Source organism: Amblyraja radiata, chromosome 20, assembly GCF_010909765.2.
Source record: "Amblyraja radiata isolate CabotCenter1 chromosome 20, sAmbRad1.1.pri, whole genome shotgun sequence".
NCBI lineage: Eukaryota > Metazoa > Chordata > Chondrichthyes > Rajiformes > Rajidae > Amblyraja > Amblyraja radiata.
In genome coordinates this window covers 26,132,782-26,159,549 of record NC_045975.1, presented here as the reverse complement: position 1 = coordinate 26,159,549, position 26,768 = coordinate 26,132,782, and the positions used below count along the sequence as shown (strand labels likewise).

At 43.1% G+C, this 26,768-nt stretch overlaps 1 protein-coding gene across 1 annotated transcript in view; it reads right to left on the bottom strand.

The window, feature by feature from the left end:
• The window catches only part of cd81 (CD81 molecule), a 51,161-nt gene continuing 24,393 nt past the window's right edge, over window positions 1-26,768 (bottom strand). Inside the window, exons 3-8 of the mRNA XM_033039125.1 lie at window positions 13,987-14,084; window positions 10,376-10,450; window positions 9,412-9,528; window positions 9,186-9,272; window positions 6,091-6,177; window positions 1-2,096 (exon numbers count right to left, since the gene is read on the bottom strand). Of these exons, the coding sequence (XP_032895016.1) occupies window positions 2,034-2,096; window positions 6,091-6,177; window positions 9,186-9,272; window positions 9,412-9,528; window positions 10,376-10,450; window positions 13,987-14,084 (527 nt within the window). The 3' untranslated portion in view covers window positions 1-2,033. The remainder of the gene's footprint in view (window positions 2,097-6,090; window positions 6,178-9,185; window positions 9,273-9,411; window positions 9,529-10,375; window positions 10,451-13,986; window positions 14,085-26,768) is intronic.

The window sequence follows — 26,768 nt, the reverse complement described above, 5'->3', positions numbered from 1 at the left end:
TGTGTTAAAGGAAGTGATCTTTATTGTTACGTATTCACAGAACAGGCAAGTTGTATATAAACCCTTTGGATGCAGACATGCTAAACATATGGAACGCATTACATGTAATATAATCCAATGTATTTGAAGAATCTGAGACATCGCAATCAAAACAGCAAAGCCCATCACTGTAATAGAAAGGTAACCTGACAAAGTGGGCATTTCATTGGAAGTTCTGCAGGTGGCAACCAACAGTTTCTACAGCACTCTGCATAAAGAACGCGGGCCTTCAATGAAAAAAACGTTAATTCACTGCATTCTGGGAGCTACCACATTTCTAGTAAGCACACTAAACTAGTCGCAAGACTGAAAATACAAATAATTAACGTTGGACAAATTGTACCCAGTTCTGAACACAAACTACATGTCTTACAGGAACGGAGGTCCAGAGAAAATCAAATGACATGATTTTTATTTTCAATTGGATGTGATCAATAATTAATCACCTTTCTTTTGAAGGCAAGATACAGCTGCTAAATGGATTACTGTGGTTAAAGTTTCCCTAGGGTAGCAAGTGAACTCACTAATGATCTCAGCTCCCATGTTCACTCAACCTCCTGCCCTTCAGTTAGCTGACTGAAACTGCGATTAGTTTTGACACGGAGACAAAAGGCACCGTTCTGTCAACTTACAAGAAGTCCTGGCAGGGAGCATTTTTTATATTCTAGGCACGTAATGGAGAAGCGTTAGAGATTGGTTCTAGATTCTGTCCCATGACAAACTCTGGCAGATGCCACAGCTCAAGATCCATGCAGCACCATCATATCCACGTTTAAGCAGTCAGAAATGAATTTAAAAGTAAGTGTCTAGATTTGCTTGTTATGGTTCCTTTGGGGTTCTTTGTTAAAATGCCATGGTCGACCCCTTTATTAAAAATGGTAAAAACACAAGACTCGTATAAAAAGGCAGCAGCACTGAAAACCAAGCATTGGCGATTATACACAAGCATTTTCTCAAAATACTGGTTAACTATATGAAGCCTCTCGGCTGAAGATGTCAAAGAAACACTGGGTGGGCTTCAAGCATAAAGATGCCAAGGTAGCGGAAATCCAAAAATATAAAAAGAAAAATTGCCTGAAAATATACAGGCAGAGGAATCTTTTAGTTTACATCAATACACAAGGTGTTAAAATTCAGCAGAGCAGGGGATTTGGGAGGGGTGGGGGCACAGCCCAGTATTTCTTTGGTTCAGTTAGACTATTATTTAAGTGGAAACAAGTGATGCACAAGAAACAACCAAGCAAGCAACTGGCCAGGTACTGTGGCCTGCTCCCCCTCCCCCTACCATTATAAGTTACTCACTGCACTGGCTATATTATACATGTATACTTTTAAAAAGGTACCTGCAGTACAATGGGAAGATAGATAAATCTTTAAAATCAGTACAATCGCTTAGAAAGTTTGCATGTTAAATGCAAACTTTGGGCATGGACGGGTCACAGCTGGCGCAGTTGGCTGATACACTGTCAATTTGGATTCTAAACATTTTTTTTTTTTTTTTAAAGAGAAACACACAAACAAAACAAACCCCGAAGGCTTCAGATCTATAGGAGCACCGAGCTCCCTCCATCAGCACAATGGGTGTCCGGTTACTTATTGCCTTAACATCTGAATTCAAATGTGGTAACTTTGCAGAAGCTCCAAAGCACTGTTTGATGGAGGACATGATGTGCTTGCTGTAAACCTGATGGGTGAGTGGGTAGGAAAGGTATCAGATTTTGTCTGCACACCAATTTCTCCAGCACAAGCTGCATTTGACACCAGGGATGAACCGTCAATGCCAGGAGAGATGGTTTTTATATAATATAAAAAAAACATTATATATATATATATACACATACACACAGACATTTTAAAAATTGAGCATGACAAGTGGCAACAACAGAAAACAGGATTAGTTTGGGCATTTTATGACAAGATCTATTCCACTACAAAGCTTTTCTAACTGCTGCTCTTGCCGGGAGTCCCGTGAAATGGCAGCAGGAGGTGCCCCTCTAGTACACAGAGTTGTTTCGGATCCCGCAACACAGTACCATGCTAAAAATCATCTCCAGGATCTGAAATGGAGAATAAACAATTGCTTTTAGAAAAGGAAAATGTTGTAAGATTAATTTCAAGTTAACATTATGTATCAGGTGCCGAAATATGGTATCTTGGCAGCCTGTGTAACCACCCGGTCTGAATTATGAAGTTGTTCCATGTTTTTGTGATCAGTTAACACAGCATACTTTGCCTGTTGCTCCCTGGACAGCAAGTTATAGATACATAGACAATAGGTGCAGGAGTAGGCCATTTGGCCCTTTGAGCCAGCACTGCCATTTAATGTGATCATGGTTGATCATCCACAATCAGTACCCTGTTCCTGCCCTCTCCCTTGATTCCGCGAGCTCTATCTAACTCTCTTTTGAATGCATCCAGTGAATCAGCCTCCACTGCCTTCTGAGGCAGAGAATTCCACAGCTCTTGAGTGAAAACGTTTTTCCTCATCTCAGTTCTAAATGGCCTACCCCTTATTCTTAAACTGTGGCCCCTGGTTCTGGACTCTCCCAACATCGGGAACATGTTTCCTGCATCTAGCGTGTCCAATCCCTTAATAATTTTATGTTTCTATAATATCCCCTCTCATCCTACTAAATTCCAGAGTATACAAGCCCAGCCGCTCCATTCTCTCAGCATATGACAGTCCCGCCATCGCGGGAATTAACTTGTGAACCTACGCTGCACTCCCTCAATAGCAAGAATGTCCTTCCTCAAATTAGGGGACCAAAACTGCACACAATACTCCAGGTGTGGTCGCATTAAGGCCCTGTACAACTGCAGAAAGACCTCTTTGCTCCTATACTCAACTCCTCTTGTTATGAAGGCCAACATGCCATTCACTTTCTTCACTGTACCTGCATGCTTACTTTCATTGTCTGATGAACAAGGACCCCCAGATCCCATTGTACTTCCCCTTTTCCCAACTTGACACCATTTAGCTAATAATCTGCCTTCCTGTTTTTGCTACCAAAGTGGATAACCTCACATTTAGCCACATTACACTGCATCTTCCATGCATCTGCCCACTCACCCAAACTGTCCAAATCACCCTACATTCTCATAGCATTCTCCTCACAGTTCGCACTGCCACCCAGCTTTGTGTCATCTGCAAATCTTCTAATGTTACTTTGAATCCCTTCATCAAAATCATTGACGTATATTGTAAATAGCAGCGGTCCCAGCACCGAGCCTTGCGATACCCCACTAGTCACTGCCTGCCATTCTGAAAGGGACCCGTTAATCCCTACTCTTTACTTCCTGTCTGTCAACCAATTTTCTATCCATGTCAGCAGTCTACCCCAATACCATGTGCCCTAATTTTGCCCACTAATCTCCTGTGGGACCTTATCAAATGCTTTCTGAAAGTCCAGTTACACTACATCCACCCCCTTGTCCATTTTCCATACACTACATGGCTCTCCCTTGTCCATTTTCCGAGTTACATAGTCAAGCATGATTTCCCCTTCGAAATACAAGCCCAGTCGTTCCATTCTTTCACCATATGACAATCCCGCCATCCCGGGAATTAACCTTGTGATCCTACGCTGCACTCCCTCAATAAGCGAGTTTGGTATTACATCTGCGCATACCCAGGTCATTCGGGATAAACATTCTCGCCAGCTGAGCTACTGTGTGTGTACATTTAATTTCAATGAGATTTATAAATAAATGTATCCGTCAAATACGTCAGCAGTAGGCCACAGTGTACTGCAGGCTGCACAAATCCACAATTGTATCTATTTAAATTATTGGCTCAATACAGCACCAGCCTTAAACGCATGAATGCCTGGAACAAACCTGTCAATTATCAAATCCCTGGCATTTGGGCTTCGGGTAACACCTGCACAAAGAGCCTCTGCGAACAAGGGCTGGTGAACTGTGCTGGTCAACGTGCACTGGGCAAGAGGACTGGGGGAAATGCACCGCAACCTTGGAACAGCACAGACCCACCACTCAATCTATCCAATACTAAAGGGCGGGCATTTCGCAGTTAAATGTCTTATTTCGGAATGGCGGATCCTTCACAGGGCCAACTCAGTTTTCCTCAGAGATGAATCTTTGCTGTAACGGTACATTCACATCGCCTGTAGGTAAAGCATCAGCCCACATCACGCTGATACAGTCGCTGCCTGCCTCAGATTCAATATATTTTTTACACATAAATTATGAATAAAGATAAGAAAATGTTTCAAACCCAAGTAATATTTTCTTATTCCAGTAGCAAACACATTAAGGATTAAATGAAAATAATAAATTTAACTTTTTGAATATCTCATAATTGCTGATTAATGAACTGAACTAGAACTGGGACTGTGTGAGTAGTGTGTGAACAGCAGAACAAGAAAGGAAGCAATTGAGTTGACAGAGTTCTTGATTAATTCCTTGGTAGACTAGTTAACAATTCATACACAGTTTATACAGCGCTGCGTTCGCTTTAAAAAAAATCCCGAATGACCTTTTGACAAATCCCATGTTTCCTTGCGTTTATCGAGATACCAAACTCACTTATAGCAAGAATGTCCTTCCTCAAATTAGGAGACCAAAACAGCACACAATACTCCAGGTGTGGTCTCACCAGGACCCTATACAACTGCAGCCTCCTTGCTCTTAAACTCAAATCCTCTCGCAATGAATCTTTGCTGTATTTCACATGCCATTCGCTTTCTTCACTGCCTGCCTACTTTCAGTGACTGATGTACAAGGACACCTAAGCATTGTTGTACTTCCCCTTTTCCTAATCTGATACCATTCAGATAATAATCTGCTTTCTTGTTCTTGCCACCAAAGTGGATAACCTCACATTTATCCACATTATACTGCATCTGCCCACTTCTTCTTCTTGCGTATGGCGTGCACAGCCTAAAGTTGTACGACAACTTGTTCTATTTGATCTTATTTAATTGTGCACGCCGGGTTGATTGCATTCGTCGAAACAGGGAAGGTTGCAATCTCCCACCCCCATCTGCCCACTCACCCAACCTATCCAAGTCACCTTGCATTTTCATAGCATCCTTTTCACAGTTCACACTGCCACCCAGCTTTGTGTCATCTGCAAATTTGCTAATGTTACATTTAATTCCTTCATCTAAATCATTAATGTATATTGTAAATAGCTGCGGTCCCAGCACCAAGCCTTGCGGCAACCCACTAGTCACTGCCTGCCATTCTGAAAGGAACCTGTTAGTCCCTACCATCCAGTAAACTCACCAAGTGCCTGCACAGGGATTGAGTCCGGATAGAATCAGGCTCAGGAGTAATGAGCTCCATGAAAAATATTCTGCTAACATAGGGTGTGGCAATGGAGACCTTGGTTTTGCATTTAAATCAAGCAGGCAAACAACCTGGAGTGGACGCAAGGAAATTCACAGCAGTTTTCTCCAGACCTGACAGCAGTAAAAGTGCATTAAGATTTCAGGCCATTAATCCCACTTTTCCCATCTCTAGTGCAAATCTGGCCAATCCGGATCATCTAAACATTGGTATGGACTAAAACTCATGTCATCCACATGAACACAAATCTTTATTATATTCACATTTCAAGTGCAAGGAGAATAGGAAGAATGGAGACACAAGGAATTACAGATGCTGGAATCTTGAGCAAAACACAAAGTGTTGGAGTAACTTAGCAGATCAGGCAGCATCTGTAGGAAGGAATGGACAGGTATTATTCCAGGGCCCTTCCTCAGACTGACCCAAAATGTCAACTATCCATGTCCTTCACAGATGCCACCTCATCCACTGAGTTACTCCAGCACTGTGGTTTGACTGTGGTAGGAAGGATGTGGCTTATGCTGTTGAATTTATTGCATATTAAGAACAAATGCTGAAAATTACAAATTAAATTAAGTGGCTCAAACTTTAAAGGATACTATGCTGGAATCAAACCCAGGGCGTCATGATTATAAATCATAATTCTGACAATCTTCCAGTGATTCAAAAATTAAAGGTGCGGTATCCCATGTGCATTTCAATCCCTTTATTATCAATTATCACAATTGTGGAATTTCATACCATGATGACTGCAACGATGACGGCAGCGATCCCAATAATGTACAGCTTCTCAGTAAACAGCTCCTTAATCTGTGTACCACAGTCGGCCTGAATTTAACAAGAAACATTAACAATGTTTATCATTAGTCATTGCCACAGTATTTACCAAGATGCTTCACAAAATGCATTAGGTGCAAATTCACCATTGTTTGATCTCAATGGCCACATTAAATACGTTTTGGTCTTCTCTCAGTACTTCAATTATTCATCTCCAAACAACAGACGAGGAACCACCAATACTTCATCCTACCACTCCCAATCGTTTGTGCTATTCAGCTGTTCTCTCAGTTTGGGAAAGGAATCAGCTTGGTATCTTCACCCTCACCTGCCCAGTGAAATCAGGGTGTTTGTGTTTGCAGAATTAGCTGTGACCACCACCGACACCCGAGCCTCTGCAGGCCCCAGTAGGTCTACAGAACCACTGTTTAAACAAAAGCTCCTGATGAGATGCAGTTACCATTTAGTGGTGTAGTGGGTTCAAGCAGCGAAAATTAGATCTGAGCTGTGGGGAGGGCTAAGTCCCAATCTCTTAAATCACTATTTGAAAACAACTTTCCTAACTGGATAGTTAAAATGTGTGTGAATGTGATCATGGAACAAGCCCACAAGCAACAAATGTCATCAGAACTAAGGATTGCTTGAAATGAAAACTGCAAACCTCTGTTTTTCCACTGCTTCTACAAGCACAGACATAGAGTGTGGTGTCACCGTTCTGGACGGGAACTAACCAGACAAATGAAAAAGTATCCGAATCATTTCTCACCAATTTAAGTACTCATTACTGAGCATCAGTTCAACCTGAATATTTGATCCGAGAGACCAGCAGATCTCACGGCTGTTTACCCTTGTGCCATATCAGTTTCCAGCAAAATAAACAGAAGTATGGCAATGAATGTTAGTGGCTTGAGTCAGTGTTAGAAATGCCATGGCTTTCTTTACTGCATTTCCACACTGGGATTAAGGGGTAAAATACCAGCCAGAATTTGAGGCCCTCCTGTGACCAATGAACAGAAATGTCAATACCTAGCCTGAACACACCAATATGTTCTTGACCCTCATTCTATCCATTGTAGCAAACAGTCAATAATAGCTTCACCATATGCTCAAATGCCTCTGTGGCGTTTAACCCAATAACCAGCCTAGTGAGGATACCAGCCAGGCAAAACCCAAAGTGACACAGTGGTAAAGTTGCTGCCTTACAGTGCCAGAGACCCGGGTTCGATCCCGACTATAGTTCTCCCTGTGATTGCAGGAGTTCTCAGTGTTCTCCGGTGTCCTCCCGCATTCCAAAAACATGCAGGTTTGTAGGTTAATTGGCTTGATTAAATGGTTCCTAGTGTGTGGGATAGAATTAGTGGTCACTGGTGGGCCAAAGGTCCCGTTTCCATGATGTTTCTCTAAACTAAACAAAGTTTGATATTCTACCACTGAGGCCAAGGCTTAAGATGGTGGATTTGTGAAGAGGAAAGGTTGGATGAGAAGGGAGAGGGTTTAATGGAAACTGGAAAGGAAAAAAGAGAAAAGTTTGAGAACCTCATGGAGATGCAAAATATATTAAATATTATGGACAGCTTGAGACCAAGTCACAGCATCAAATCAGCAATGGTTGCCAAGGACGTCACAAACAAAACACTGATAAACTACCTAAATGTAACAGGAAGCCAAATATACGAAGGGGTCCATTTACTTTTCAAGTTCTTGTTTTAGTTATTAGTTTCTTAAAATTGTTCATTCATACAATACAAGTGTGCAGATAATTAATACATAGAAATCCACCCAATTTCAGAATCTACAATCTCTCCAGATTCATTGGGGAAGGGGTGTGGGTTTTATGGGGAGTGTGTGGTGGTAAAAGAGTAGGAGAAGTTAACGCCTGCTGAACAGTAATTGAAATCAGAGGGAACAGCCTTCCGGTTTCATGTGGACACAAGAGACTGCAAATGTTGGAGGAACTCTGCAGGTCAAGCAGGGTCTGGGGAGGGAAATGCACAGACGAGGTTTTAAGTCAGAACCCTACTTTATTTATAGCTTTGTGCTCAAATCTCCCATCTGATTACACATTAAAGACAGCTGGTGGAGCTATTGGACTGTAATTGTAACTATTCTGACTGCAAACTCGTTTAAGCTACCATAGTCCAAGGATATTAACTCTCAAGCTACCAGCTGACCAAGTTGATTTTCCTCTACGTCAACTTATAATGGTAGTGTAATTAACTGAAGTAGAGACCAATTGTGGGAAAATTCCTCCTTCCAGCCCACGTGACATCACCAACAGGCAGTATTTAACTGCATAAACCAGTACAATGACACTCCTTCAAAATACAATGCAAAACACTTTTTAGTTTAATTTAGAGATACAGTATGGAAACAGCCCCTTTGGCCCACTGAGTCTACACCAACCAACAATCACCCATACACTCGGGACAATTTACAGAAGCCAATTAACCGACAAGCCTGCGCATCTTTGGAATTTGGGAGGAAACCAGAGTACCCAGAAAAAACCCACTCGGTCACTGGGACAATGTACAAACTCAATACAGACAGCACCCGTGGTTAGGATCTATCCCAGGTCTCTGCCGCTGTCGGGCAGCAACTCTACCGCAGTGCTGCCCCTGTATTGGATTAAACTTGGAAAGTTGCCTCAGTTTCAGAGATTGGCAGCTGAATGAGGCTTGGGCTAATTTGGCCATTTATCAGTAAAACTGAATAGGAAGCATCAACACACAAGTTGGTGTAACAGACCAAATTCCAAGTCTAACCTCACTTCACATCCATCCTTACCCAGAAGTCAACTTCTCATTGCCATCAGGAATCTCACTGCTAGTTTGATTTTGCAACTGAAATGCTGTTAACGTTGCCACAGCAGGAATTGTTGCACTGTGATTGCTGGGATTATGTCTGTAGCTCATCTGTATGGGTTGGTGAACAAACATGCCTCTTAAATGCAGTGCAAGTGGAGGGTTTTATTTAAGGAAGATTCGATTAAATTGAACTTTTAGCCAGCTGTGAATCCCAAAGATTAGTTCAAGGAGAGAGCATTGAGAGAATAAACTTACCTTTGCAATAACACCTATTCCCTTCTGTTTGGGGCAGAGATCGGCAGAGAGCAACTTGTTTGCAAAGTCAGCTCCACAACAGTCCAGCTGAAAGAGAGTGGGGAGGGAAGGTGATAAAATAGCACGATCTAAAGTATTACACATCAAAGAGGCACAATCTCACAGTATGGTGGGTCAATCTATAGTGAGAATCTGTTCAAAGACAAGTAACGGGGCCGTGACTCACCGCATTGTGCAAGGCCACTAACACGGTTTTAGCCTGATCCTTCCTTTCTGGGTTACGGTCCGGCATTAGATAAGCAGTGGAGGCTTGGTCATAAAACATCTTGAGCTCACTGGCCACCTGTTAAGAGAAGAAAATGCTTAGTTTCCTGCAGATGAAAGAGGGTGGGGGTGGGGGTGGGGGTATAATTGAGAGGAACACGAGAAGGAGGAAAAGGATATTAAACATCACCTGTGCTTAATACATTTTCATCATCCTCTCTTATGGAAAGTGTGTATCTCACCTGGACAATCTTGGTCTCTGCTCTTTCACAGGTATTCCTATTATTCTCTTTATAACTAAAAACATGCTAGTTTACCCACTTCTCCAGTTGTTACGGAAAGTCATGGATCTGAATAGCTAACAGTTTATTTCCGCAGATCCTGCCTCACCCAAGCATTTGCAGCATTTCCCATTTTTACATTGGTCACATTTAGCCAAACGTCCAGCTGAGGAGACCAACATTCTTAACACTAACAGACTATTAATTCATAACCCTTTGCACAGAATGTTTATTTAATAAAACAGTAAACAGAACACATGATGTCACCTTGGATTATTCCCAGTTTCCTCCCTTTCCTCTGGAGCAGTGTCACCTGGCTGTTCTTTGGTATCTCAATCGAGATGCCCACTCAATACAATGGGGTTGCCAATCCCTGGTCTTCCACATCTGGAAGAAGTTCTTCCCCAGCACAGGGTCCACTAGCCCTGCCTCTCTACCGCTTTGCTTTTTTTCTTCCACAACTTGGTCACCTTGCCTTCTCTCCATTTTCAACCCCTCAGTGGATATCTGTTAACCTCCCTCCAGGCCCAGCAGATGGCCTGAGTCAAGGTTCTCTCCACCTGGGTCAAGGTTCAATAATCTACACCCTAGAATCGCCAAATACTCTGGGCATTCAGCAGGCTGGGGAATCACAACAGTACAGACCTCATCCTTGTGCACGAATCCCCAGATTCCGGCAGCAACCTCACAAGCGAACAGCACCACCAGACAGATGAAGAACTGAAGGGAAAGAGAGCAAACATAACATGATAGCATCTCAGTTTACTAACCCCTGCACAGTATAGAACCACTAGCAATAGCATTAGGAAGGGAAGTTTGTAAAAGGTCACAGGGTCCCCTTTTTGTAGATTTAGAGATACAGCTCGGAAACAGCCGTTCGGCACACCGAGTCCCCGCCGAATAGTGATCCCCATATATTAGCACTATCGCACACACGAGGTACAATTTACAATTTTTTACCGAAGCCAATTAACCTACAAACCTGCAGTCTTTGGAATGCGGGAGGAAACCGGAGCTCCCGGAAAAACCCCACGCGATCTTGGGGAGAATGCAGAATCCATACAGACGGCATCTGTGTTCAGGATCGATTCTGGGTCTCTGGCACTGTGGCCACTCTACCACTGTGCCTTTTTGGTGCCATGTGTTCCAGTTCCAATAGCTGACATCGATGGCAGTACGCTTTATTGTTCAGTGCATTGCACAACTTGAAGTTTTGATCAGGCTTAACAGAGGCTCACAAGCAATGCAAAACAGTGGATTTCTATCTTTGAGTCTCCTGGCACAAGGAACGAGATATTAACAATGCATCTCAGGCCCAAAGTTTGAGGAAAGTATGGAATGTTGCAACAAGAGTGTGAGATGGCACCTACTTGGAAGCATATCAGGGGACAAACCCAAAGACAAAGGCAATCTCTTCACTGTCAGTGAATTGCTGAAGTAACTTTACATCACCTGGAGAAGTCTGTGCTCTTTACAGACAAGAGGCAGGTAAACGATTGCAGACTTTTTGCCTCACGTTAAGGGAGAACTGAAGGATGAAGGTGCGATTGAACAAGTTGACAACTAAAGTGAATGCTGAACTGCAATTAATTTTGGGGAGAATCATTTCCCAGGTGCATACACAAGGAAATAGGACTGAAAGACTCAGGATAGTGAGAGATACAAGGAAGTACCCTTGCCCGTGACCAACTACAAAAGATGAGTCAACAGCTGAATGTGGATGGTAAGTTTACACAAAAAACAGCCCTGGCTGAAAGGGGGAGGGGGAAGGCTAAGATAATCAAAGTATCAAATGATAATTGTCTTCAATGCAGAGGTTGGGGTGAGGCAACCTTGAGAGGGAGAAGCTGAGTAACAATGATGGGTGCTAAAGAACATGGACTATAGATAACAGACAAGTATGGAAGTTGGCAAGCTGCAAGGAGGAGCAGGGGATACAAATCAAGACCATCCACTCAGGAATTTCAAAAAGAAAGCTTCAGCTAGGAGCAAGTGGTCACCACAAAAAACCATATTTCAATCAAACCCACAATTTCAGTCATCCACAGCACATCGAGGATAGACAAAAAAAAAGCTGGAGTAACTCAGCGGGACAGGCAGCATCTCTGGAGAGAAGGAATGGGTGATGTTTCGGGTCGAAACCCTTCTTCAGACTGGCTAGGGATATGGGAAATGAGAGATGTAGACGGTAATGTGGAGAGATAAAGAACAATGAATGAAAGATATGCAAAAAAGTAATGATGATAAAGGAAACAGGCCATTGTTAGCTGTTTGTACGGTAAAAATGAGAAGCTGGTGCGACTTGGGTGGGAGAGGGCTAGAGAGAGAGTGGGAATGCCGGGGCTACCTGAAGAGAGAGAAATCAATTTTCATACCACTGGGCTGTAAGCTGCCCAAGCGAAATATGAGATGCTATTCCTCCAATTTGCGTTTAGCCTCACTCTGACAATGGAGGAGACCGAGGATAGAAAGGTCTGTGTGGGAATGGGAAGGAGAATGAAAGTTCCAGCAACCAGGAGATCAGGTAGGTTCATGTGGGCTGAGCAAAGGTGTTCCGCAAAACGATCACTCAGTCTGCGTTTGGTCTCGCCGATGTATAAGAGTCGACATCTTGAACAATGGTACCGTAGATGAGGTGCAAGTGAACCTCTGCTTAACCTGAAAGGACTGTCGGGGTCCCTGGATCAATGTAACGGAGATAGAGTTCGGGGATAGGGCGAGTGTACGCCTGGACCAGGGATTGTTCAATGTACCCTACAAAGAGGCAGGCATAGCTGGGGCGCATGCGGGTGCCCATAGCTACGCCTTGGACTTGGATGAAGTGGGAGGAGTCAAAGGAGACGTTGTTGAGGGTGAGGACCAGGACTAGGCATAGAGTGTTACAAGAGGGAAAATGGATGGTTTAGCGGTCGAGGAAGAAAAGGAGGGCTGTAATGCCTTCCTGGTGGGGGATGGAGGTGTAGAGTGGCTGCACGTCCATAGTCAAGATGAGGGAGAGGGGGCCCGGAAAGCGGAAGTCATTAAAGAGATGAAGAGCATGAGAGGTATCTTGGACATAGGTAGGGAGAGATTGGACCAGGATGGAGTCGAGGGATGTGGAAATCATTTCCGTGGGACAGGAGCAGGCAATTGTGTCTGTGGATTTTGGGGAGAAGGTAAAAACAGGCCGTGCGAGGTTGGGAAACGATGAGGTTTGGAGGCTGTGGAAGGCAGACAGCCAGAAGTGATGAAATCAGTAATGGTGTTTGAGATTAAGGCCTGGTGCTCATCTGTGGGATCATGGTCCAAGGATCAGTAGGAGGAGGTGTCTGAGAGTTGTCGCCTGGCCTCAGCGTGGCAGACTACCACGGCACCTCCCTTGTCGGCGGGTTTGATTATTATGTCAGGGTTGTTGCAGAGTGAGCGGAGGGCTGTACGTTCAGAGGGGGTGAGGTTGGAGTACATCTGTGGTTAGAAAACAACTTGTTCAGTCAAGTTCTCCATTTGATCTCTATCCTGTGAAGAGTTAACTGATCCAATTGGAAACCGGCAACTTACGTCACTCCTGGACTTTACTTTTTGCGAGGGGTGGAGATGGAAAGGAAAACACTGAACCAAGGTTCCTTCGTCATCACTGAACAGATGATCCTTCGAAGAAGCTGCAATCAGGTGTCATCCAGATTCAGCTGCAATGCCTCCCACATGTTATGGCTGCACAGCTTGACAGCACACGTATACATCACTTTCTGAAGTACCCAAAATGTTAAATGCAGCAACCTCGCAAGTAGAGACCAGTGAGATGACAGAGAATGCACTGTCAACAGCCGGCAACCTGCACACTGCCCATTTACTTGTTTGGGTGAGGACTGAAGGACGTGGCCCACCACTACTCTTTTTGGTGCCTGTGACCCAGAGATTCTATTTTGTTTTGGTGGCAGTAGAGCTGTGCAGGACAGATAGACAGAAAGGAGACAGAAGGAAACTGCAGACAAAATGTGTAGGGAACTGCAGATGCTGGTTTATACCGAACGTAGACACAAAATGCTGGAGTGACTCAGCATTTTGTCTGAAGGGGTCTGAAAAAGGATCCCCACCCAAAACATTGCCTATTCCTTTTCTCCAGAGATGTTGCCTGACCCGCCAGGGAACTGCAGATGCTGGTTTACAAAAATGTGCTGGAGTAACTCAGGAGGTCAGGCAGCATCTCTTGAACACATGGATAGGTGGTGTTTCAGGTCAGGACCCTTCACATTGATCAGAAAGGAGAACGGACTTACCGTTCCCAGCATGCACTGAGATTCCTGGATGGCGCCATAGCAACCCAGAAAGCCGACGATCATCATCACAGCTCCAACGCCAATCAGGATGTACACCCCTGGGAGGAGAGAAAGAACAGCGGTTAACACGATTAACATGAAAAGCTATGCTCCCCACACGGCTTCACATGGCAAACATACAAGATATTATCCAGAAGAAAACTTGGTAAATACAGCTGTGTTCTACATAATATCTGATAGCCTTTTCTCTGTACGTATGTTTTGGGAGAAAGCCGATTTTAATACAAGGTGCAAATACTTGTTTTGATGCCAGATGGTGGCAGTAAGGAGCTTTCATTTGGCCCAAACACTGCTGGGTTACTATCCAGGTTGCTGTTCCTTCACTGCTGCCCAGGCCCTCTGCTGGAGGACGTCCAGTTGAGGGCAGAGATTCAGCTTCTTGGTAATCCCTCCACAGGTGACCAGCTGCCCACTCCCAAGGCACACGTGCCATTCACTTCAAAGTACAGTTGATGCACATGAAGGGAGGGGGCAGGGAGACAATGACCAGATTTCACAACCCGAAACATCGCCTATTCCTTTTCTCCAGAGATGCTGCTTGACCCACTCAATTACTCCAGCATTTTGTATCTATCTTCGGTGTAAACCAGCATCTGCAGTTCCTTCTTACAAGATTCCGTTGTGTGAGGGCTTTGCCCCCAGCAACAGCACAGATGCCACAGAAACTAGAAAATATATAATTTGTCCAACTTCCACAGAGATTACCAGTGTCACAACTGGTAGAATTGCTGTCTCACTGAATCAAATCATGCCCCTGATGAGATTAACAGATGCATCCATTTTGATGCACGACCCTGTATTGGGATGCCATACTCAGACTACGTCAGCACAATCAATTTATGCAATAACACTTCCTACCACTTTCTATGTATTCCAACCTTCTGGTCGAGTTTGTTAATAACGCCACAGAAACTAGAAAATGGTATCTATAGCTCACAAAAAGAAATCTATAGCTCGTGAGTTAGACACACTAAAAAGATCAAATAATTTCATATCCGTCTTGTCTTGCTTCCAATCCAGTTTTTGTTATATTATTTATTATGTTTACATATTCTGCTGTGCTGCAGCAAGTAAGAATTTCATTGTTCTATCTTGGACATATGACAATAAAACATTCTTGACATTATCGTCAGCAATGCAGCGATCCATCTGCCATCCTGGAACTTGAGTTTATGACCCACTGATTATAGGCAGCAGTTGTTCCCTGGGACAGTGCAGGTTTCCTCTTATACTCCAGCTTCCTCCCCATGCTCCAAGGGTTTGCTGCAAGGTTAATTAGCTGCTGTAAATAACTACTTATTCTCATGAGGAATCAAAGAGGAAAATCTTGGGCATGTGCAAGAGATAATGTAGCAGCAGGACAGGGAAATGAAAGGTGGGAACGAGAACCAGTATGGACCAAGCATTCCTTCTCTCTGGAGATGCTGCCTGTCCCGCTGAGTTACTCCAACATTTTGTGCCTACTTTGGACCAAACAACCTTGTGTTGTTCCGAGAAATGCAAAATGAAACACACACTTCTGCCTTTTGGAGACATCACTAAGTGGGAGAGGAGGGAACTGACACTGAACCATGTAGTGCCACTGATCAGAATACAATATGCATCTGTTTTGTTGATGACAGTGCTCTCTACAAGCCCTTTGTATCCAGATGTAACACCAACTCAAAATACATTACAAGCTATAATGCAGGTTTTCAGAATGTAAATTGGACACATCAACATGATTGATGAATTAAGGAACTCTCTTCGTATTACATGGGCCAAAATGTTAAAATGCAATTTCAATCAGGAACTAAGAGAATCATTTAAAATTTACTTTAGAAATTGACAAGCAGAAAAAATTGTCTTGGGGAAAAATAGGTCTGAAGGGGCTGTCCCACTTGGTCGACCTAATCCGCGAGTTCGCCCTCGACTCATACTCACAGCATGGTCGACACAAGATCGTAGGAGGTCTTTGTAACTCTCCTTCATGCTCGAGAGTAGCCCCTGTGTACTTGAGGCCTCAGCTAGGTCGCGGCGTATTTTTCAACATGTTGAAAAATGCCCGTGAGTAAAAAAAAGGTTGCCATGGAAAAAAATCGATACTTTTTTTACTCATAGGTTTAGTCGTAGTAGGTCGGCATGTTAGTCATAGGTAATCGAGGGTATTCCAGGGTAGTCGAAGGTAGTCGTAGATAGTCTTCATCATAGTCGAAGGGAGGTCGAAGGAGGTAGTCTTCACTCTCCACTATTTGGTGTCATTTTCACGAAGTTAGTCGTAGCTAGTCTTCAACACAGTCGAAGGAGGTCTTCTACATAGTCGAAGGAGGTCTTCAACATGACATTTTTTCAAACTCTTCTAAACTCGCCAATTAGGTCCCCCAAGTGGGACAGCCCCTTAAGGAAAATAAACTGTTTCCATATAACCTCCCTGCAGCAATCAAACACAATTGCCTCTTAAGAATACAGTCTATCAGTTTCACCAAAGGTGAACACTGAAATTGTAATTTGTGCTCCATTATTCAATGCAACATACACAACCTGTAAAATGTTACCTATTATTGACTACAGCTCGGCCTTCAACATCATAATACTGAATAACCTCATACCTAAACTTCAGGACTTTGTCTTTGGAGCCTCTATCTGCAACTGGCATCTAGACCTCCTGACCAACAGACCTCAAGTTAGTTGCAATCAGTCATGACATCGCCCCCACGCTGACCCTCAATACTAGTATCCTTCTAGGTTATGTACTCACTCCCTTGGTCCACTCCATGTATTCCCATAACTGCGTGACTAAGTACAACATCAACGCAATCTTTTAAGTCTGATGATATCAGTAGTTCGCTGGATCAAAAATAATGATGAGACAAAATACAGGAAAGAGAAAATGGAGATATAAAGAACTACAAATACTGGTGTATACCAAAGGCAGACAAAGTGCTGGAGTTACTCAGCACATCAGGCAGCATCTCTGGAGAAAAGGGATGGGTGATGTATTGGGTCAGGTATCTTCTTTAGACTGTAAAAGGGTCCCAACCTGAAATGTCACCCATCATTTTTCTCCAAAGATGCTGCCTGACCCACTGAGTTACTCCAGCACTTTGCGCCTATTTTTACAGGAAAGAAAAGGTTTGAAAACCTAGTGTCATGGTGTCACACTGGTGAACACACCCTGTCCTCATCAACAGATCTTCTGTAGAGATGGCAGACAGCTTCAAGTTGCTAGGCATCCATGTCACCAGCAGCCCAACCTGGTCCCTTCACAATGATGCATTGATCAAGCACATCAGCATATTTACTTTCTTCAGCATCTGTGAAGATTTTACACGTCCACCAGGATCCTCTCAAACTTCAGCAGATGAGCTATAAAGAGTATTCTGACCACACATCTCAGCCTGATATTGCATCAGATCATGACGGCCTGAACCTGCAAAGGGGTGAACTCAGCCTAGTCAATCATGGGCTCATTACTTCCTTCCATTCAGTTCATTTTCACACTATGAGGAAGGATGGTAGTATTGTTAGGGGCGTCCGTCATTCTGGGCATCCCTTTCCTTTCTTCTACTTTCTGGGAGAAGATACAGGAGCTTGAATGCTCAGACATCCGTACTTACGAAATGATTCTTCCCCAGTGTTGTCAGATTTCTGAGCCAATCACATACATTTCTTTAAAGTGTTGCCATATCCTCCAACTCTTAATTCTACCTCATTTGATTATTCCATTATTGGACTTTAATACTGTAATTCTTTCACACTACAATCTTGCACCATTCTGCTGTTTTGCACTTGCTCTATATAATCATTGCTGCATGTATAGTTTACTTTTAACAACAAATTTCACTGACTGTTTCAGGATCCTGACCCAAAATTTTGACCATCCCTCTGGTCCTCAGATGTTGCCAGACCTGCCGAGTTCCTGCATCAGTTTGTATTTTGATCTCAATTTATGTTTATGCTGTAACAGTCTATGTTCAAATCCAAACAGGAGACTATAAGATGTTATTATATACCTTGAACCCTGAACATTCGAGATTAAATCAAAACCTCCACATCACTAGGAACAAATTTTAATTTTGTTTCCAACACGACAGGAGAAGGGTGTTTAGCCCTTTGAGGAAGTTCTGCCATTCAATTAATTCACAGCTGTCCTGATCTATACCTCAATCCCATTTACTCAAGTTTAATTTGTATCCCTGATACCCTTGTGTATCATAATTATAGATTGCAACCTTGGCAAGTGCAGTGATCTGCTGTCAATAGTTTTTTGGGAAAGTTTCAAAATTGTACGTCTATTTGTAGAAAAGGGGCTTCCCAATTTCAACCTTGCCTTTACTGGAGAGAGAGTTTTATTTTAATTTTTGACCCCTATTAACTCAGATCCCAACAGTATTCCATAACCACTTCAGTGGCAACAGAGATCTAGATTCTGCTCACTAGAGATACTTCTACCAAATATGAATGTCACAATTGCAGCAAGGAATAAAGTCAAAGTATCATACTGTGAAGGGGACTCCAGGGAATCAATCAACTCTTGCGGGATCTGGATCTCGTTCAACTGAGTAAGCTTTCAGAATAAATCTTATTTCTAAAGAGAAACTGGGAAAATTAAAACAACACGGGAAATACTCAGCAGATCCAACGCTATTTCAAATGGCTTCTGTATTAGTTAAGCCAATATGGAAAACAATAACATTCCTTCCTCCATCGATCTGTTGATTTCCTGCATTTCCTACTTTAATATTGTCCAGTATCTCGAGCAATTTCTTTACTTCAGATTTCCAACATAGGAGGTATGTTTCTCATACATCCTTATTATATAGAGCTTAATTGGATATTTCTGAATAGTTTTCCATCAACAAGACAAACTGAGGAAACCCAGACTAGAACCATTTCTCCTGGCAATATGATTCTGATACAAGGTGCTCATACCAAATACTTTAGTTGCCACACCTAAACACTCACCACCTTAGCTGGTTCACTTTACATTTTGAACTGTATTAGTCAAATGTTCAAGTTTGATTTTTAAAGTTTGCTAATCCCCAACTGTTCACATCAGCTTCGCATCCACTACTTCCACTCAAGCCTCAAGAATGCTTTTCCTGTTATCCTTCAGCAGTAATATATTTGGATTTCTTATTTCTTAGTTGGAATCCCAGTGCTCAATAGTATATTTGAACTAGCTATAAGCATATATTATACTTCCTGGCATGGTGGGATTTGTTCAGTCAACCATTTGTCTCCTTGCACATAATACTCAGCACCAGGGAAAGGACAGGGTGACAATACTGCTAGGACACATACAATGTATGTACGATGGCAGCTGGCTAGCTGTGTCGTTCCCCCCACCCCGAAAACAGCTTTCTCAGAAGACACAGACTTGCAATTGAATTACTGAATGTCGGAATAAAGCAAGGGGTTTTCCACCCTCCCCCTTACAATTAATATGAACTTTTAAGAAGTGGCAACTTTCACTTTCATTTTTCTGGCGCTGGCTTAAAATTACCAGAACAAAATCTCAAAGCACAGGTTGCTAAACTATTAATCACATTGCCATACTGAAGCGAAATGAGTGTAATAAAAGCTAAAAACGAATGCAATGAGTACCAGAAATCTTTTCCCTCATCTTTCTGTTCTCATCAATTCAATTTCCAATTTACAAGGTCTTGATGGAACTCAATGGTACCAGGACCCCACTTCTGCAGAAACATACCAGATACTCTGTTCCTTCAGGGTACAAGACCAAGACGGTCTCTTCATTGAGGCAGACACGGTGTGACTCGCTTTACACCACCTGCCCACACTACCCAACAGTTCCAATGCAGAACATCCCATTCACTTCAACACATCATTCACTCTCCAGTCACCATCTCACATGTACATGGAACAAAAGTTTCCATTTCGTCACCAGGCCTCGCCCACCAAACTTCTTGCAATTTTGTCCTCATTCTACTAAATCTACCTCATTGCCACAGAAAACAGCAAGAAATTATTTATTAATGGCAAAATCAACCCATCCAGTCGACGCCAGCTCAAGAGAAATCCCATCAATTCATTCTCCCACAGGTTTGCCGTTCCACCAGTCACCTACACCAGGGAGTAGCTAAAGCTGAAAATTAACCCAGTAATGAGAACCTACCTGCACTAGCTGCAGCACCACTCTGTGACCCAACTCAGAATAACTCAAGACCATAAAGTATTGACATACATCCTCTTGGGCAAGTGCCAGGTGAGGACTCTACATGTGACAGCTACTAAAGCCCATCCAGATCCAGGATATCAGTGTATGCATGGGTGAGAACCAGCCACCACTCATTGACTTGTATAGTCTCTGGCTGACTAGTTGTATACAGATTTCCTCAGAGTCGATGTTGCATCAGGCTGGGCTGGGACTATATCAGCTCACTGAGAATTAACTGGAATGCCTGGGTACACTCTCACTAAAATCTTTCTTGAAGGGCAAAGCTAATTTGTCCAGGCTAATTTTGACAGTGAATTCATCAGTTGTCTTCATTTGTGTCAATAGAAAACCCTGTAGGATGCAGACAAACAATAGATGATAAACAACTCAATCTTCCCATCCCAACTACTTGACCCCTCATAGGGAAAAACATAGGTGATGCGTCAGGTCAGACTGGGTCTGAAGAAGGGTTCAGACCTGAAACATCACCTATTATTTATCTCTGGAGATGCTACCTGACCCGCTGAGTTACTCCAGCATTTGTGTCTTGTCTTTGGCATAAACCAGCATCTGCAGTTCCTTCCTACACTACACAACCCCTCTTTTCCTCTAGTTCCTTCAAAGCTACAATTGACATTCATTTAGTGCCCTCCAATCGGCTTTTCACAATGAATGTCCAATCCCTGCCACAAATGGCCCACACTTTCCCACTTGGCTGCACCTGCCCTTACATTGAACATTTATTCACTGGACCTTTCACACTTCATCCAAACAGAAAGATATCACTACAGCAACACGCATGAACTCTAGATACGCCTCACCTATTGCCTATCACATTTACACATAGTCTTCATTTCACCCAGGGTACAGACTCCCAGCAATCACTGAATTGTACTAGAGAGCCTGGAGTACTCAGACATGTTCAGAACTTGTTTAATATTCCCCTTCCACACAGTCACATTTAAGTTCATGTGTCCACTTCCCATCCTTCCCCACCCCTATCCTTCACTATGAGCACAATAGGCGTTTCCTGGTACTCAGGACTCCACATTTGAAAGATCATCGTCTGCATCTTCCTGTTGCAAGGGCATCTTCCTTTAGTATTCAGAAGGGACCCTTCCTTCCACGTCATCTTGCTCCAACCTTCCACGAGCGTCTTTCAACACAAACACAGGAAACACAACTACTCCTCACGCCCTCCCCCGCTACCTCCTCTTGCAACATCCAAGTTGCACACTTCAGTAAGAGCAATTTACATAGTGCAGCAAAACAGATATTCATTCAGACTGTGCAGTTTCTTTAAAACTAGTTAGTTCCATTCATTCTTCTGCACTTGGCTTCAACTAATTATACAATCTCACATTGAATTTAACATCACCACACCCATGCAGACAGTGCTCTCCAAGTCCTTCCCAGGCTTTGCGGAAAACCAATCTCATATCATTTCTGCTCTTTAATTCAGTCAGCTTGTGCCCTCTTTTTAACAATCTCTTGGCCACTGGAAAAGGTCATTATTTACTCAATGGATGATTTCATCCATCAAATCGCCCATTAGCATCCATTCTTAAACACAGCCGTTTGTAGTGCATATGGCAATTAAATACTCATGACAGAGCTTTACTATTCTATCCACACAAGTATAATCAGTCATCTTTGGAGCCCAAATAAAATTCATCTGCACTCTTGCCAAAGCCTCTCTTAAAATAAACTGTCCAAACTGTAGCACAACAATCCAGCTGGAAATGCATGATTTTTTTCTTCACACAAAACTTCCTTGCTTTGTATTCTGTGCCTGTATTTAAAAATCCCAGAATCCCAATTGCTTTATTGTTTTAACCTTCCCACCACCTCCTTCTGATGTAGCTTGGTGTTCTGGTACACTATGTTTCCAACCAAACATAGATTATTTGAACATTTTGCTGAACAACTCCAGTGGCCACAAGCTTCTGGTCGTTCATGACTTCAATTCTCACTTTATGTCTCACCACCGAGGAACAGTGAAAATCTTTTGTTGAGTGCTAACCAGTCAGTGGAAAGACTACATGATTACAATCAAGCCATCCACAATGTACAGGTACATGATAAAGGGAATAACATTTAGTGAAAGATAAAGTCCAGTAAAGTCTGATTAATGATTGTCTGAGGGTCTCCAATGAAGTCATAGAGTCATAAAGTAATACAGTGTGGAAACAGGCCCTTCGGCCTAACTTGCCCACACCGGCCAACAATGTCCCATTTATCCTGGTCCCACTTTCCTGCGCTTGGTCCATAACCCTCCAAACCTGTCCTATCCACGTACCTGTCCAACTGTTTCTTAAACGATGGGATAGTCCCCGCCTCAACCACCTCCTTTGGCAACTTGTTCCATACACCCACTACCCTTTGTGTGAAAACGTTACCCCTCGGATTCCTATTAAATCTTTTCCCCTTCACCTTGAACCTATGTCCTCTGGTCCTCGATTCCCCTACTCTGGGTAAAAGACTCCCGGCATCTACCCGATCTATACCTCTCATGATTTTGTACACCTCCCCTCATCCTCCTGAGCTCCATGGAATAGAGAACTAGCCTACTTAACCTCTCCCTATAGCTCACACACTCTCGTCCTGGCAACATCCTTGTAAATCTTGTCTGAACCTTTTCAAGCTTGACAATATCTTTCCTATAACATGGTGCCCAGAACTGAACACAATATTCTAAATGTGGTCTCACCAACATCTTATAAAACTGCAACATGACCTCACAACTTCTATACTCAATACTCTGACTGATGAAAGCCAAAGTACCAAAAGCCGTTTTGACCACCTTATCTACCTGTGACTCAACCTTCATGGAACCATGCACCTGTACTCCTAGATCCCTCTGCTCTACACCACCACCCAGAGGCCTATCATTTACTGTGTAGGTCCTGTCCTTGTTCGACGTCCCAAAATGAAATACCTCACACTTCTCTGTATTAAATTCCATCAACCATTCCTCCGCCCACCTGGCCAATCGATCCAGATCCTGCTGCAATCGTCCACAACCATCTTCACTGTCTAAATTGTTCACTAGTAGATTGTACAGTACCGCTCTCTTGTTGTTAATAATAGTTCAGTTGCCTGATTTATTCTAATGCAAATAAGGAAACAACACCTTTTAATACAGCACAATATTTTAGACTCGTTTTGTTGCCGATCATTTTTCACTTTGCCCACTTAGGAAACAGCAAAGATTCAGTTGTGGCCACGTGCAGCTCCTCTGGATGAGTTTCTCTTCATGACTCATTACCAACCAATAGAATAATTTCTTGTCATTTAGTTATACATCTTTCCTTACCTGCCTTTTGCAATAGTTTGCAATATTTTCCATATCCGATGAGAAGTCAATCCAAATGTCAATAGAAATGTTTCCACACACTCACTCTGACACACAGTGTACCTGAACAATTCAGATCTTTATCATCTAGTGTTATGCTTTGGGACCAATTTTATATGCTGTGTTATCACTTGATACCACATGCATTCACTCTGGAGGCTCTACAGTTCTAAGTTGTCTCTGCAGGCACGTCTGAAAACACACTAAGGATGTGCAAGTGAGATGCTTGCTTTTTCCAAGTTTTTCTAAACCAACATTTAAGTCAGAAGGAACAGCATTAATTCAACTCCCCTTCCCCAAAGTGGCACATTCTTGTTCAACTACTGTTCCTCCCTCTTCCACAGCTGCTGACCACCACCTTCCTCTGGAGCTTCCTCTCATTCCCTGTAACCACAGCTCCTACTAGCTACAATGAAGGCAAGATTCCTTCATCATACAGGATGATTTTAGCATTCACTGTGTACATTCATTCCTCCGACATATAGAACATAGAACAGTATGACATAGGAACAGGTGCTTCAGTCCACAGTAACAGTGTCCAACATGATGCCAAGTTAAACTAATCACATCAGCCTGTGCATGATCCATATCCCTCCATTCCCAGTATGTCCATGTGCAAATCAAAAGCCTATGAAATACCACCTTTATATCCATCTCCACCACCAACCCTGGCAACACATTCCAGGCACCCACTGTCTTTAAAAAAACTTGCCCTGTGACTCTGTTATACGAGAATTTTCCCGAACAGTCTGTGACCCATACCGCTGTGGCCATAGCACTGTTTAAAGCCCATAACACTGCAGCTGACAGCTCTTTGTCTAAATTACCACGTGTTAAGCCGATGGCGCTGTTTAAACCTTTGTGCGCCAAACCGGCAGCGCTGTGTGTATTACCTTTACTCGCCAAGCCTGTAGCGCTGTGTATTGCTTTACACGCCAGTCTGTGGCTGAAAGCGCTTGTTCCCGGGGGGGGGGGGGGGTGGGATATAGTTTGAATTTGTCCCCTGCCATTGGTTATATTTGGGAGCAGCACTATTGGCCAGGACATACCGGCAGTTAATTCAACACCTGATTTATCACCTGTATTAAGGCAGGCACCAGTAAGCCAGAAGTTAGTTTGTTCATGTATGAGAGGGGTTCAGCGACGACGGGCTGAGTCGTGATCAGCGCCGCGGACTGATGCAGAGAGAGTGAGAGGTGTGCTGCTGTAAAACTGGACCCTGCGCATACCGAGACAAGTATCGCTTTTGTCCTCTCTCGCCAATAAAACTGATATGTAACTAAACAGACAAATGAGCCTTTTTCTGTTCTACTTGTCAGATCCTTGAACCCGTTCCCTTGTAACAGCATCTCAATTTCAAAGTTAATTTTAAAGTATGAGGTATCTAGATTTAAGCATATTGTGACAGTGGCTGCAGAGAAAATGTGCATTGAGGGAAGAACAACTTGAAGCCACCAATATAAAATATTCAAGACACCAAACAGGGAATTTAAACAAATGTCTTTAACCAAATCGCGGCAAGACTCACTATCAAGGAGTTGAAGGTAAAGGAAGACTGGGAATAAAGTAGAGGCTTTAGCAGAACATAAATTGAGGTGTGGATTGGGTAGGTTTCTGAACGATATACCCAATGTAATTTTATTTATACCCCACAACTCTCATTCCTTTGATGCTTGCTAATTCTGCCCAGGATCACTCACCTTATAAAGGGAGTTTTCATCAGAAAGGCAAGGAAGTACCACAAGTAGAGGCACTTCCCAGAAGTGTCTGGGCTGGGGGGGGGGGGGGTGAAATTGGTAGGTAGAGAATACTGATGTTATACTGGCATATCTGACAACTCCAAGAGCAGTGAACATATCAGGGAATCTGCAAGCCTGCTTGGCACATGGCTGCACCTCAGGTTGCTGTAGATCTTCAAGTGGAAAATTACAGATGCTGAATCAGCAGGCTTGTAGTTTCTGTAATAATCAATAAATCAATGATTCTGAAAACATTAGGGGTGGTGCAATGGTAGAGTTGCTGCCTTACAGTGCCAGAGACCCAGATTTGATCCTGACTACGGGTGCTGTCTGTATGGAGTTTGTACAATCTCCCTGTGACCCCATGGGTTTTCTCTGAGTTCCTCCCACACTTCAAAGACGTACAGGTTTGTAGGTTAATTGGCTTTGGTTAAAAAATAGTAAATTATCTCTCTTGTGTTGGGTAGTGATCGTGTATGTGGTGCTCGCTGGTCAATGGGGACTCAGTGAGCCGAAGGGCCGTTTTCCACGCAGTCTCTCTAAAGTCTAAATTAAAATGACCAGCTCCAAGGCAGAGTCTTCAACCCGACATCAATTCCTTTTCACAGACGCAACCTGTCCTGCAGGGCATTTCTGCATTTTCCCTGTTTAATCACAGATTTGCAAGACATCAATTGGAGAGAAGAAAGTTCTAAAACTCAAAATGTCTACCCACCCAGCTTCTCAAGTTAATATGGCTGAAAGAAAAGGAACAAGCACTTTGTGGCCAGAGAAATCCCAAATGGGGGGCTGGCTGGAAATTTCATAAAACAAGGGCAAGGCAGCTGGCCAGCCAGAAATAATGAATGGAAAAGTTGAATGGAAAAGCATCCCAGCCAGCATTCCTGTACAACTAACTCAGTCATGCAGGGGAAGAGAATTACTCAGCTGTTAGCACAGCATATACAAGATCATGCCAGACAATCGCCATGGCGACACCCGGTTGCAAGAAAAAGGTCAGAATGGTAAGATTAGGGAACTTGGTAAAGTACATTAACGGTTTCATTAAGGAAAAAAGGAAGCACATAAAGGAAATTGTTATCAAGCAAGAGCTTTGAGGTTTATAGAGGATACAAGCAAGATAAGAACGCAGTTACGAGAGCAAAAAGTGGCATTAAAGCACTGGCCAATAGAATTAAAGGGAACTCCAAATATGTTAGAAGCAAAAGGGTAGCTTGCAAAAACCTAGGCACCTCAGGGATCAAAACAGATAGGGAATGGAAGGGGATGGTCCTTGTCCAGGCAAATAGGATTAGTTAGATTGGTACCTATTTACCACTGCTGGTAAAAAGGATTAGTATAGTTAGGTAATGATGGCTGGCACAGACAAGCTTGAATCTTTACCAGGCAACAAGAGATAACTCTAAGGTACACAAAATTGCTGGGGAAACTCAGCGGGTGCAGCAGCATCTATGGAGCGAAGGAAATA